Source organism: Engraulis encrasicolus, chromosome 6 (assembly GCF_034702125.1).
Source record: "Engraulis encrasicolus isolate BLACKSEA-1 chromosome 6, IST_EnEncr_1.0, whole genome shotgun sequence".
Lineage (NCBI taxonomy): Eukaryota > Metazoa > Chordata > Actinopteri > Clupeiformes > Engraulidae > Engraulis > Engraulis encrasicolus.
In genome coordinates this window covers 20,034,026-20,049,106 of record NC_085862.1, presented here as the reverse complement: position 1 = coordinate 20,049,106, position 15,081 = coordinate 20,034,026, and the positions used below count along the sequence as shown (strand labels likewise).

Here is a 15,081-nt window from a genome sequence, read left to right as displayed (position 1 = left end):
TTGAAGGGTTTGACTGTATGATACTGTAATATATGTGTGTGTGGTATTTAACCGGCCTAAGACTATGTGTCTTCGTGACGTCTGAGGCATGTTTCTGCAGGCTCACGGATACCAGTGTGGCATCACTGCACTACACACGCTGTCTCAACCAAACACACCAGACTTGATTCACTCAGCACTCATTGGCTCGTTTAGTATTATTTATTGTTGTTCATTTTATCTTTCTATAACAGGTACCTGGCAAGGGACTACTCTATATGGAAAATAGTGTATACTGCTATATAAATGTGTATTAAAAACTATACTGCACATACTGTACTAGCATACACTGTTACATCCTGGTACAGGGTCAGCCCTTTATTCCCACAGCCCATTGGTCCCACATCACAAAAACTTTTTTGTTTTAGTAAATCCATCTCTACTATTATGACTAGCGCATGGTTAGAGGTCATTGTGGTTTAGATGTTAACTGGGAGCATGATTCCAATCAGGTTGGGTTTTAGGGAAAGATTTTGGGTGAAACCATTGGGCTGCGTGACCATTGAGCCTAAAAATTACATTGGAAAAAGGTCTTAGTGATGTGGGGCCATTGGGCCGTGCCGTGGGAACATAGACCCGCTCCTCCGGGTACAAACATTGATCTCTCCCTGCTAAGCACAACGGATAATGCTTAATTTGAAATGTTTACAATGTGGATCTGTTATTATACATGTGTATTTGTATAGAGTAGTACAGATCACAGTCACATCACACAGCCAATAATATTAGGTTGTTAAGTAAAACAAGGCAGCACATTGTGAGAGCATGTGAGGTCTCTGGCCTGTGGAGTTTAGGTGAGTAATCTACGGTATTTGATTGCCGAACGGTGAAAACAGTTTGTTGAGGTATCATACTGCAGCATGATTACGCACAACCCAGTAGTGTGCTTAAGCAGCCTCTGGTATGTACTGATGCATTCAAATCCCCCGAGGCACATCCGATGGACTGCTTGATCAGTTTCTTGTTGGGTAACACTCTGTGCTCTTCTGAGAGAATGTCAACACGAACACTCCTCTTTCTAATGAAGGCGACTCGGTCAATAATTGCTCAGACTACTATTGCTTCACTGTTTTTTGTACAATACAAACACCCTCTACGGACACACTTTCCATTGTTTACGTGTATATTTGTGTGAGTTAACTCCTAGCTGAATAATCTGAGGGATGCATGTTGGTATAGTTACAGGCCAAAAGCAACATTTTTGCTATGCCACAAGTTTCTCGAGTGGGCTGTCATGGAAAAGCTGTGTGAGGGTGTGTAGAAATCACCTAGTCATCACATAGCTGTGTGTGTGTGCGTGCGTGCGTGTGTGTGTGTATGAGACTCAGGTGAGATATTGCTCCACACACAACTGAGTCACCAATAGGAGTGGAGGGTGTGGCGGTATCACAGCAATGTGTGTGTGTGTGTGTGTGTGTGTGTGTGTGTGTGTGTGTGTGTGTGTGTGTGTGTGTGTGTGTGTGTGTGTGTGTGTGTGTGTGTGTGTGTGCGTGTGTGCGTGTGTGCGTGTGTGCGTGCGTGCGTGTGTGTGCATGTGTGTGTGTGTGTGTGTGTGTGTGTGTGTGTGACCTCACCTGCAAGGGGTGTGGCACTATCTCAGAGTTCTATAAACATAACTCATCTGAAGACTGCTGTCACACCTACCGTACCCTAGAAACGGAATAAAATCAGCAAACACTTCTCATGTTTCTGCTGTGTGTGTGTGTGTGCGCGTGCGTTTGTGTAAATGTGTGTGTTTGCGTCTGTGTGTGTGTGTGTGTGTGTGCGTGTGTGTGTGTGTGTGTGTGTGTGTGTGTGTGTGTGTGTGTGTGTGTGTGTGTGTGTGTGTGTGTGTGTGTGTGTGTGTGTGTGTGTGTGTGTGTGTGTGTGTGTGTGTGTGTGTGTGTGTGTATTATTATCCCATTTTGTCCTAAGCCCTTTTTGGGAAAGGGTGCCCTCCTAAACATCGCAGCCTCTGAAGCACATACAAACATGAAATAAGTTGCATTTAAAAGCTATGACCCTCATTTCGATTAGAATGTGTTCATTCAGCTCTAACTTGCCCACATTTTAATAAAACAGCTCAAATCTCAAGAACCTGACCTCAGTGTATTTGTGTCTCCAGGACACAATGGGTTATTTTACTCATATCACAGAAAATATTGTAGGACGTGATGCTTTTTTAAATGCTTTTATTTTTCTACATTTTCTACAGTACATTCAATTCTTTTTCAGGTTTTTGCTATTCAGGACTTTTCATGAGCACAGAAAACTTTTCATTGCTTTTGAATTCAGGAGTGTATGACAATTAAGTTTTTCTCAATTGGTTTCATACATTTTTCACAACAGAATAACATTTTTCAGTAGTTTTTGTTCAAGCTTTTGTTCAATTGTCGTTTGCTGTTACCTGTGCGCGCACATCATAAAATCAGTTTCTCATTGCTTTCGTCCACCATGCAAATGGTTGTGTCAAATTCTCAGTTTCTTCGTACATTAACAATTGCTTTTGTCATGGTGTGCAAAACGCTTTGTTACGAGAATCTATGAAATTATCTTGCTCCCCAAAACATTTAGGCTCTAGTTCATTGTATGTGTCTTCATATGCAAAATGATTTACCAAGTTAACATGGCAAGCATATTTCTATAGGCCAAGTCATACCTTTTTAGTGGACTTTTTCTGTGAATATGATCTGAATTGGTAAATTGCCCCCAATGGAATCTTGACTTTTTCTAATTAAGACAGTTGACAGATCAACCAATGATCAACTGTTTTCTGAGTAAGCACAAGGACTCGTCTCATGAACAATTTACTGGAAAGTATATAACCAGAGGATAAAGTAGTTACAAGTTCTGAATTTTGTGTTTTTATGCTACCTACTTGGTTCCTACATTTATTTTACCTTTGTTCTGTTCGGTGCTGTTTTTTTCTTTGCATATTGCAATGACAATGTCAGACAATAAAGTAGGCATTCCATTACAGTAATGACAATATGGTCCTTTGCAATCACTCTCACACATACAGTATACTACATGACTCAGTCTCCAACTCTACACACCTCTCATCAGAATATCTCTCCAAAGTGCACTTTTCAATTGACTAATGGTTTTGAATGTCTTGTCTGTACACAATTACGTACATAGTGAATAAACATTTTGATGACACATGTTCACAGACATGCTTTGACCAAGGATTTAGAGCAAGAGACTGGGTTTTGCAGGTTTTGCATGGTGTTTTGCCATTTGTTAATGGTTTGAGAATGTACTTGATATTTTACAAATTGGAAGTAAGATTTGAGAAATGTACAAAACTGTGATATCTTGTATCTTGCATTTTGAATAATGTGCCAACCCCATGCAATGCTCAGCTGGTTCTCACGGCCCTCTTTCAGCATCTCACCACCAGGTGGCAACGATGAAGACATTACAGTGTGCAGGATCTTCCTATTTATAGAGAATGTTTGTATAGCCTTGTTTACTGTAAGCGTTCACAGACTGACAAGCTAAATAAGTATTTCTCAATGGGGGCTCGACAGTCCCCAGGGGGGTTGTGATAAGAAGACAGCAAAGGGGGTTGTATATTTTTGTAGTTTTTTATTCATTATTCGTTAGTAACAGCACAGTTACGTATTGATTCAGGGGACTGATACAGAGGGAAACAGAGTATGCAAACTGTAAAGCAGTAAACCTACAAAATTCAAATCATATTCCCATATAGTCATAGCATACATATCCATAATAACATTATATAACTTATAGGCCTACAAACATTATGTGAAACAAATGTTATTCATCAACAATGGTAAATATCACAAGGTAGCCCCTGCAGGTGACCATGTACATCTGTAATGTGTAAATATTATGCTATGCATTCAGTGTTTGGAATTCAGTAAGAATACAGAAATAGTGATATAAAGTGTGTGTGTGTGTGTGTGTGTGTGTGTGTGTGTGTGTGTGTGTGTGTGTGTGTGTGTGTGTGTGTGTGTGTGTGTGTGTGTGTGTGTGTGTGTGTGTGTGTGTGTGTGTGTGTGTGAGAGACAGAGAGACAGACAGACAGACAGACAGACAGACAGACAGACAGACAGACAGACAGACAGACAGACAGACAGACAGACAGACAGACAGACAGAGGGTAGGGGTTGGGGGAAAGATAGATACAGAGAGAGAGAGAGAGAGAGAGAGAGAGAGAGAGAGAGAGAGAGAGAGAGAGAGAGAGAGAGAGAGAGAGAGAGAGAGAGAGAGAGAGAGACCAAGAGGAGGAAAGAGCAAGATACAGAGAGGTGCAGAAAATGATAAACAAAACAGACAGACTGATCTCCTCCTCATCACCTCATCTCCTCCCCATCTCCTCCTGATCTCCTCCTCATCACCTCATCTCCTCCCCATCTTCTCATCTCCTCCCCATCTCCTCCTCATCACCTCATCTCCCCCTCATCTCCTCCCCATCTCCTCCTCATCACCTCATCTCCTCCCCATCTCCTCCTGATCTCCTCCTCATCACCTCATCTCCTCATCTCCTCCTGATCTCCTCCTCATCACCTCATCTCCTCCCCATCTCCTCCTGATCTCCTCCTCATCTCCTCATCTCCCCCTCATCTCCTCCTCTCCTCCTGATCTCCTCCTCATCACCTCATCTCCCCCTCATCTCCTCATCTCCTCTTCTCCTCATCTCCTCCCCATCTTCTCATCTCATCTCCTCATCTCCTCATCTCATCTTCTCATTATCTCATCTCCTCATCATCTCCTCTCCATTTTCTCATTTCATCTCCTCATCTCCTGCCCATCTCCTCATCATCTCCTCATCTCCTCATCTCCTCCTCATCTCCTCATCTCCTCATCTCCTCCATAGTGCTTCAGCCTCAGCTCCACTCTGTGCCGCCAGCGTCTGCATGGCCCGGCTCAGGCGGTAGAACTGGCACATGCCTCCGAGCAATAGAGCCACGCCCACCACCAGTGACATTACATACAGGGTCATCAGGAAGTCGCCATAAGGGCCGCTAGGGGGCACTGTCCACAGGTACACCCAGTCGCCGCGGCGGTTGTAGTGGACGATCTCTGGCCCATCGTCAAGCACCACCAGCACGTGGGAGAAGATCTCAGCAGGGCTGGTCACTGGAGCAGCGTCTGTGGTGATGGGGGTGGGGGTGGTAGAGGAGGAGGTGGGAACAGGTGTTGTCACTGCTGCTGTCGTAGTTACAGGCAGAGTGGAGGTTGTGGTAGGCGCAGCAGAAGGAGTAGTCGTATGGGCTGACGATGTCGTGAGCTTTGGTGTCGAAAGCTTCGGTGTCGTTTGCCTTTGTGTCGTGAGCTTCGATGTCGTTGCTGGAGTCGTAACAACAGTTGTCCATTCAGGAGTTGTGGATTGAGGCTCAGCAGTGGACGCCCAATTAGGAGTTGTGGTGATAGCTGCTGTGGTGGCTCCTGTCGTCTGCTCTGGGGTCGTAGTCATAACTGGTGTGGTGGGCGGCTGGCATAGAGGATGGGTTAGAGTTGCAAGAGTGACGTTCTGGAGTCGTGAAGGCTCCTGGCACACCACCGCTGCTTCGTCCTCCACCAGCGCCACGTTGCCCCTGACCCACGCTGCGAAAGGCATGATGATACACTCACAGTTCCACGGGTTCTCAGAAAGGGTGACTTTGCGGAGAGCCGAGCTTGCGGTGGCAAACACGTCGCCAGGCAACGTCTGCAATTCGTTTCCGTTCAACTCAATCTCCTCTATGCTCCTCAGGTCATGGAAGATGCCGTCCGGTAGAGACCCAAGCCGGTTCCTCAGGAGCTGCAGCGTCTGGAGGTTGGGCAGCTGGCTGAAGAGCCGAGGGGGCAGGTTGCGCAGCGCGTTGGAGCGCAGAGAGAGCTTGGTGAGGTTGCGGTTGCAGCAGAAGAAGCCGTCGGGCAGTGTACTCAGGTGCTCGTTCAGGTTCAAGTTGAGCCTATCCAGTCCCGTCATGTTGGCGAACAGGTTCCATGGCACTGTGCTGAGCTGCGTGTCGTACAGGAACTGGTCCCGCACTAGCGGCATGTGGCCAACCAGGCGCTCCGGCAGGAACTCAAAAGGGTTCTTAAACAGCGTCAGCTGGAATAGAGGAGGAGAAAGCGGAGGCTATACATTAGGCCTTGAAATGATACCAAGTCATCACAATAAAAGAAAAATGTGTCCACAGGGAAGGTTTTAGATGCAGGTTACTGAAATACGTATCATCATGAAATCACACACAAAATTGTTTTCAATAATTACCTCCGCCAAGGAGGTAATGTTTTCGGTCGCGTTGGTTTGTCCGTCTGTCTGTCTGTCTGTCTGTTTGTTTGTTTGTCTGTCTGTCAGCAGCATAACTCAAAAACCAATCGGATTTGGACGAAACTTTGTGGGTTTGTTGATAATGACCTAAGGAACAAGTGATTAAATTCTGGTGGTGATCCGGATCACAAACCAGAACCAGGACTTTTTAAAAGATTCTTCACTATCTAGACGCCCCCTAGAGACCAGAAATTGAATTGCGGGGACTCCACAAAAACAAGGCAGAAAGACTTAGGGTGTAACAGTCAAATGTATCAAGCAGCTTCCTTGGCGGAGGTCTGCGCTCTCTGAGTGCTTCTAGTTAGTCATTGAAACAATGTACAATTATATAAAAACGCAAGATATAATAGAAAGATTGTATTGTCATTATACACATTACTGAAGCCTAAAGTATGATATTATAGCGAATGTACTAATAGAAACTACAAAACTACGTTATAAATGCATAGGTCTTGAGTTCCGCAAGTAATCCACTACCTGAATTGTAGTGCGTCATGGCAGGAGCATACACTGTACATCTACCTTGACCATGCATGTAGTGCATTATGCCTGAAGCTCAGGTGCTGTGTTCCACAATTCACTATCTGCAGTGCATTATGGCTGAACCTTACATGTACCTTGACCATGTGTGGCAAGCCGTAGCGGGTCAGGTGCAGGTGTAGCGAAGCGTAGCGTAGCAGGTGTAATGCAATGTAGTGTAATATGTAATGTAATCTACCTTGACCATACAGGGCAGGACGTAGAGTGTCTCCTCAGTAAGGTATAATGTAATGTAATGGTGTGTAATGTACATGTAATGTAATGTAGCTTTACAGTGTGTGTCATGTAATGTCATGTAGTGTAGTGTAATGTAATGTAATGTACCTCGACCATGTGTGTGTAAAGTAATGTAGTGTAGTGTAATGTAATGTAGTGTAGTATAATGTTATGTAATGTACAGTGTAATGTAATATAGTGTAATGTAATGTAGTATGATGTGATGTACCTTGGTCATGTGCGGCAGGCCATAGAGGAGCTCTTCAGGTAAGGTGCGCAGCTGGTTGGAGGACAGCGTGAGTTCCTGCAGGTACGGCAGGTGTCTGAAGAGGTGTGGCGGGATGCTGGCCAGCAGGTTGTTGTGGAGCTTCAGGTGGAGCAGGTTGGGGAGGTGGTCGAAGGCACCGGTGGGGAGAGACGTGAGCTTGTTGTTGTAGAGGATGAGGAACTGGAGGAAGGGCAGTGTGTGGAACAGCGTCGGGGGAAGCTGCTGCAGAGAGTTCTTGCCCAGGTTTAAGAAGCGCAGCCGGTGCAGATTCTTCAAAAGGTAAGGTGGAGTCATTTTAGTCATTTTAGGCCTAGCTAGACAAGAGGTGAAGAGAAAGGACTAGATAAGCGCATGCTGTACCTTGAAGGCGTCAGCCTGCAGGTGTGAGATTTGGTTCATGGTCAGGTCCAGCTCTGTCAGGTTCCCCAGCCCCTCGAAGAGTTCCGGCGGCACCTACTCACAAGAGTAGAATAATAATAATGATAATCATAGTAAAATGAATAATATTTAATAATTAATTAAAATAATAATTATTATTATATCAGCTGGGTGCGGTTGCCCTGCCCCTGGAGGAGCCCCAGCGTTACCATGGAGATCTGGTTGCCGTCCAGGTGGAGCTGCTCCAGGTTGGGAAGGTTCCGGAACACGCCAAGCGGGAACGTGGAGAGGCGATTACCAGACAACTTGATGGACAGCAGCTGAGGAGACATGTTGAAGGCCTCGGGAAGATAATAATAAGATAATAATTATCCTTCTTATTATTAATAATAATGATAATAATAATAATAATAATAATAATAATGAATGACAGCTGCAAACATGATACCAGTTGATGGTCTGTGTATGCATTTGGGAGTGCAGCATGAGCCATATAGGTCTACTGTCAAAGAGCCTTGCGTTATCTACCTTGTAGTATTATTATTAATCAATTAATAGTAACAGTAATAATAATAGGCGTCTATCACCTCTGGTTCGATGGTGTCTAGCAGGCTACCGCTGATCATAAGCCGCAGCAGGAGGTAGAGTGGCTGCAGCACTCCCTCTCGCAGCACGGCCATGTTGGTCTGCTTCATCACCAGCAGGTAGGTGTGCAGCTCCAGGGGTTGTGGGATCTCCGTCAGGGGGCCAGTGCACGACACCGCCCCCTCGTCATTACAGGCACAGCTGGATGGGCAGTAGGGGGACACCCAGGGGACCAGGAGCAGCGTGACCATGACGACACACAGGAAGACATGCTGGAGAGCTGGGGACACCATGTGAATGCTGTTTGAAGGCATCTAGCAAAAAAGAATTTGTAATTATTCATTTATTCATTCATTCATTCATTCATTCAAAGCAGAAGAGAAATGTTAATTCTTCATTTATTGATTGATTCAATAACAATGGGGCAGCCATTGCCTAATTGTTAGGGAATAGGTCTTTAGATCAGAGGGTTGCAGGTTTGAATCCCACCCTTACCTCTCCCTATACTTCCTCCCATGGCTGAAGTGCCCCTAAGCAAGGCACCTAACCCCACATAGCTCCGGTGACTGCAATAAATACTCTGTAAATAACTGTAAGTCGCTTTGGATAAAAGTATCAGCTTTTTTAATGATTTGTTCATTCATTCATGTTCCATCTCTACTTCCTTTTTCATATTGTATGAAAACAAGATGACAATGTCACTGCTTAATATGTCTCATCAATACACAACCAAACCAAACCAGCTTACACATTACACAAACCACAGTACACATGACATATAATAACAAGCATACAGCTCTGAGTGCAGTGCACTAGGAAACAATCTAATGGAACAGTGCAATTGAACAATATGTCATTTACGTGCTATTAATCTTACTTTTCTTCTGTAAGCTCAACAGATGTTGTATCAAACTTCTATGCACATTTTTTTAAATAACGTTTGATGTGCACTGTAAATACATACACTGTATTATTGCATTGGATGGTACTCACCTCTTCAGCTCTGTACTCTGGACTCTAATAGCTGGCTTATGGGGCTTATGAGGCTGCCATTGGGGTTTTGTATCCCCTGTCACGATGGTGTGGCGCTCCCACATTTATCTGCAACTCCAAGACTTCCAGCCGCTGACCACACGCCATGCTGCAGCCGCCCTGATGGACAGGCATGACTCATGACTTGTAACTTGCTGTACAATTACAGACAAGGACTGGTCACTGCACACTCAGGCCTATCGGGCCCGGGCCCAGGGCCCCAAGAGCCAAGGGGGCCCTGAATACCAAGCTCCCCACTACAAAGAGCATACCATTATTGTTGTATATTTATGTCCTCATACTGTATAAAATTAGGTGGGATTGCAGGTATGAGATCACGTTGGGGGAACTCCCCCAGGATTCTAAGGTTCTACATAGACTCCTATGAGGCCGCGGAACCCCCAACGTGATGTCATAATGTTACATTTTCTTAAAATGGTTAACCTGCAACCCCACTTTCTTGAGGGAGAGACTCCCATACCCACGACGACAAAGTCTCTCTAAGATCTTGGTTAAACCCCGAAATCTTTTGGAACCTCTCGGTGTAATGGAGAAGGGGCCTTTCTTGTTGTCTGGCCTAGGGGCCCGTGTAGTCATATTCCGTCCCTATTTACAGATATCAACTGACTGTGTTAAGAGGGGGAACAGCCCTTGCCATGCCCAAAACCATACGAATTGATATCATGTGTGTGCATAAGGAAGTGCTGTATGGGGCCTTGGCTCATCTTAATGCAATGTCATATAGCACAGACCACAACGAGTAAGGAATCACATTTAATGCTGTAAAGTAAGTAGGCCACATAGACACACAAACTCTGCATGACCTCCTTGCCAGACATAAACAAGTTAACAATGGGGGGACTGTGACACCATGAGGTTGAAAGACAAAAGGCCGGTGTGGGAAAGAGGAAGGGTGTGTACATGAGGAGAGGCTAGGAAATGATGAAGAGTAGGCTAATGTTATGTAATGTAGGCTATGTAATGTAATGATATGTCATGTCTGTTATGGGTGAATGTGTATTGTGAATGTGAATGTGTTAGGCCTAAATCTTTGTTTTTGTATCATGTCATAGGCAATACAACCTGCCTGGTGTGTACCTTACCTGCTGACAAAAAATTCCCCATTGGGGACAATAACGTTTCTAACTAACTAACTAGTGGACTGTGTGAACAAGGCAACAGCGTCTTCATGAAATGTCAAAACCACAGTCTTGCTTAATCTTAAGTTTAACAACGAAAATAATGCACCACCAACAAAGTTTGCTTTCATATTTCACATTTTACATATATTTTTTTATTTGTGTTGCATTGTATTATAATACACATGGGAAGGTTTCACACCGTCACTGAGAATGACACTTTAGTTTACATTCCATGAGGGTCTGTTTTCATGTAAGTACTGGTTGCAGTTCATCTTTACCAACAGCAGAGGGTGGCATTTTAACAATGTTCAGATTATCGTGTTTATTTACCATATCACATTGAACACTGTGAGTATGTCAAGCCTATTCATGCCTGAATGACTCCTGAACAATATCGTAGTGTATTAACACTTACAGTACCATCCGAACTATGCATGTGTACTGTATGTGATATCGAACCTTTCTTTAAAACTAATTTAGCTTTTGTCTTCACAAAAAATTCTGAGCGTAGTGACAATTCATTACTTTTTATCAACATTTCAGGTATACAGAGGTCTGCAGGTTTGTTATCCAGGTTTGTTTCAGGTCTTTTCTGTAGTGGAGAGTTGTGTAATAGGGTCTGATTCTCCACATTCTCCACATCACACACAGTATTTCCAGAAGCAGGCTACAAAAAGGAAGACACAAACAAATGATTGATGACGTTGTCTGAAAATGGGCCATTAATTTATCCACAAATGTTCTCTCTCTCTCTCTCTCTCTCTCTGTCTCTCTCTCTCACACACACACACACACACACACACACACACACACACACACACACACACACACACACACACACACACACACACACACACACACACACACACACACACACACACACACACACACACACACACACACACACACACACACACACACCTTCTTCTCGTTTCCTGTGTTCTTTCTCGTCTGTACTGGGCATGATCTGCCTTTGCAGCTGGAGGAGATAAGAGGGAGAGACCGTTGAGACAGTTGTTGTGACTTGCTATAAATAAATGACTTGTGCTTTGGGAAAAACCTTGCTACAGATAAGCATAAGACCTCTTTTTAGTAAAATGTTTATTTCCAGAATGCATTATGCCCATTCACAGATTTCATGAAAATGTACTACTATCAATTTCTGACTTTTCCTTTTGCTTGCAGCATCACACTTTTCATGTGAACAGCTGGATCTTGTCAATGTAGTAAATCTGCCATTTTGAATGACATATCAGACATCAGATATCATTGACATCGTTTGAGAATGTGCAGCAGACATTTTGGAACTAGACTAAATTGGAACACTGGGACTTCAACACTGCAGGCTGTCTGCTCTGTGTATCGTTAATCTCCCAACCAATCAGTCAGTTCTGTTCAACCCGATTTCACTGTCATTTGTGTCTTTATGAGATTCTTAGTTTATATTTATTTGCTTTTCTGAAAATGGAAACATAGTCACCTTTTCCAGGTCCTCCTCCTTGCCCAAAATTTCAATGTCTGTTGGATTTAAAAAAACAGAGACCAGTTTGAATGCTGTGACATCTGCACTCATATGTGCATTCACATGTGCATTTAGAGTTTCCAATTAGAAAGAAAGTGAAGCACAGTCATGCACATTACCTAGAGGCATTTTTCTGCTGACTGGCTGCAAACGTTGCCGCAACAACAGGGCCAGAATCTCACTCTGGATATCTGCACCGGCTCTGAAGTGGAGAATATTGTTTTCTAGAAGTCGAAAAGAGACAGGAGAAGTCACCACGTTATTAGACTTATTGACGCAAGAGTAAAGTTGAGAAATCACCACGTTATTAGACTTATGCACACATAGAGTAAAGGCCAGAAATTACCACATCAGGCCTATTAGACTTATGGGCACTATTAGAGTAGAAATGACATTATTAAACTTACTTCATAAACTCCGTTCATGGCTCACAGACAGACAGACAAACAGACAAACAAACAAACAAACAAACAAACAAACAAACCAACGCTACCGAAAACATAACCTCCTTGGCAGAGGTAATTACACCAATTTGACACAAACATTGCCAGAGTGCTTCAAAAAAATATGATTCAATAAAAAAATATCATCATTGAAAATGTGTATTAAATTTTTTAAAATCTTTTAAAAAAAAAACCCTACAGATATTCGATTTTAAAAGGTGTGTCATGGGCCTAATTTGTTTTATTAGCCATAGATTTACACATGACAGCTATTTTCTTGCATATTCTATACTGACTCACCGGAGGGCAGCAGGGTTCTGGTCTGCACGGGGTTAACTCCATGAAGAGCTGCTATGAGCAGGACACCCAATAAGACATTAGCAAAGACCATCCCGTCCATCACATCAGATAGACTCCCAGCACAGCACCAAACTCCTCACTCTCACCTCTGGTCTAGCAAACACAACTGCTCTGGATTGCCTTTTGCATCAGGAGCAACTCCATCATTTGTATCAATAAAGGGGGAGGGGGAGGGGGGTCGAGTGGAAGGGAGTGGATCCATTACCTTAGCCAATCACTGGCAGGCAAGGCTTTGTATTTTCTTTCTTGAGGGACTGACCATAAACTACAGGAGACCTGAAGTTGCATGGCATCTACTGTGTATGACAACCTCATCTCAGACGCTCGTCACTGCTGTATATCACAAGTCACATCAAGTTTATTTATTTACAGTAGCCCCTTTCATACACAACAAGGCAACCCAATGTGCCTCACAATATCTGCTCTTCATGTAGGAACTAACTGAAGCCACAAAGCTGCTTTTACTCGATAGCTTTGCCGTAATCTCCCTCACAGAGAATGTTTTCTTTTTAAAATCACAATGCACATGCACAATGTTAACTACTAAACCTTCATGATGAGATTGAACGCATCTCAGTCATCAGCGCAGCATGTTTTGGTCTCTAGTGCTATTCCCATTGGGATCTAACACCATGTGACAAATACTGTAGGCCTACTGTACTGTACTGTACTTCATTGTACTGTACTACTATACTGTACTCTATTCTACTCTACTCTACGCCACTACCTCCATATACAGGTATACATATACTATATATTGGCACGCTGGAGCCAAGACAACGACCTGGCCCTGAACTCCAAGAAAACGAAGGAGGTGATCCTGGACTTCAGGCGGTGTGGCCAGGGCAACCACTACCACCAACCCATCAACATCGGAGGGGAGCCAGTGGAGGTAGTACAGAGCTTCAGATTCCTGGGTGTGCACATCAGCGAGGACTTGTCATGGAGCGCCACAGGTGTACAATTGAATCAGTGATTACAGCATTACATCTTGGTACACCAGCTGCACACACGACAACAAGAAGATGTTACAGCGCATTATTAAAACAGCAGAGAGAATCATTGGATGCCAACTATCCACAATTGAGGAGATCCACCATACACGCTGCACAAACAGAGCATTAAACATCCTTAAAGATCACACACACCCTGGTCACAGGTTCTTCACCATGCTACCATCTGGCAGGCGCTTTAGGACTCTGCGTGCCCGCTCTACGAGAATGAAGGACAGTTTCTATCCTACTGCCATTAGACTTTTGAACTCAATACGTCACCTGCCCCCCCTCAATACTTCAAGACTCTCTATACTGTGAGATGCATATGGATTTTTTATATATTATTTATTTACTGTTAATATATCTTTTATTTTGTGGGCATTTGTGGGTTGCTTCCAAACATAATCTCACTGTATTTATATAGTGACAATAAAAGCACTCTACTGTACTCTACTCTCTACTCTACAGTATGTGTCATATAAGATCTCTACTCTACCCAACCAAGCGGAATCGATACTGTATGAGGCTTCGGGAGGGAGGTTTACAAATGTTCCACGCCAACTCTGCTAGTTATCCTCCATTACACTCACCCCCCTAAACCTCACTCCGATCCGGGTCACGGCACCAGTGTAACCCAACACATTACTGCGCACTGCGTCCCCCTTGGGGGTGCGAACTTACCACCACGTATATGGGAGTCACAGTATGATACCGCTGGACTAAAGGACCAGTCCACCAGCTCAGCAGAATCGATACTGCATGAAGCTTCGGGAGGGAGGTTTACGAACGTTCCATGCCAACTCTGCTACCTAGCCTCCGTTACACTCAGATATCCTGCACATAAATCTATACATCTGATTACACAACATAGCTGTACAACTAGGTATATCAACACTGACAAAAAATGTACTTGCTCTTGGAATTCTCAGCAGCAGCCTCCTGCTGTCATTGTAAACCACCATGAGTCTCCTAATGCTGCTGTTTTTAGTGACACCACAGGTGTACAGTATACAAAGATGTACTGTACGCTTTGAAAAGTTAGATCTTGACCAACACAGAGCACATACTAAATATACGGTACTGGTAGGCCTACTGCATATTTGCTTGCACATTCAGTTTCTGCCATCTCTATCACCTGTCAAGTCATTAGCAATAATGTGGCCCAGAAATGTAATATTTTGACAGCCAGACAGAAGGCAGGGAAGGGTGATCCTTTATCTAATTTTATTAGTGTTGTACATGTATTTTATGTCACACTCTTCTCCATACTGTAAACATATTCTTAGTAAC

General features: G+C 43.8%; 2 protein-coding genes across 2 annotated transcripts; both read right to left on the bottom strand.

Moving 5' to 3' along the window:
- Positions 1–4,740: 4,740 nt before the first annotated feature.
- On the bottom strand, positions 4,741–9,360 carry LOC134450244 (platelet glycoprotein V). Its single transcript, XM_063200094.1, has 6 exons — positions 9,291–9,360; positions 8,300–8,611; positions 7,922–8,053; positions 7,695–7,787; positions 7,296–7,604; positions 4,741–6,088 (listed from the first exon to the last, which is right to left on the bottom strand). The coding sequence occupies exons 2-6, from the start codon at positions 8,609–8,611 to the stop codon at positions 4,850–4,852; spliced, it is 2,085 nt and encodes a 694-aa protein (XP_063056164.1). The 5' UTR covers positions 9,291–9,360; the 3' UTR covers positions 4,741–4,849.
- Positions 9,361–10,625: 1,265 nt separating this feature from the next.
- On the bottom strand, positions 10,626–12,863 carry uts2d (urotensin 2 domain containing). Its single transcript, XM_063200093.1, has 5 exons — positions 12,737–12,863; positions 12,113–12,217; positions 11,952–11,989; positions 11,393–11,450; positions 10,626–11,138 (listed from the first exon to the last, which is right to left on the bottom strand). Exons 1-5 carry the CDS (start codon positions 12,834–12,836, stop codon positions 11,113–11,115), a joined length of 327 nt encoding a protein of 108 aa, XP_063056163.1. The 5' UTR covers positions 12,837–12,863; the 3' UTR covers positions 10,626–11,112.
- Positions 12,864–15,081: the final 2,218 nt, after the last annotated feature.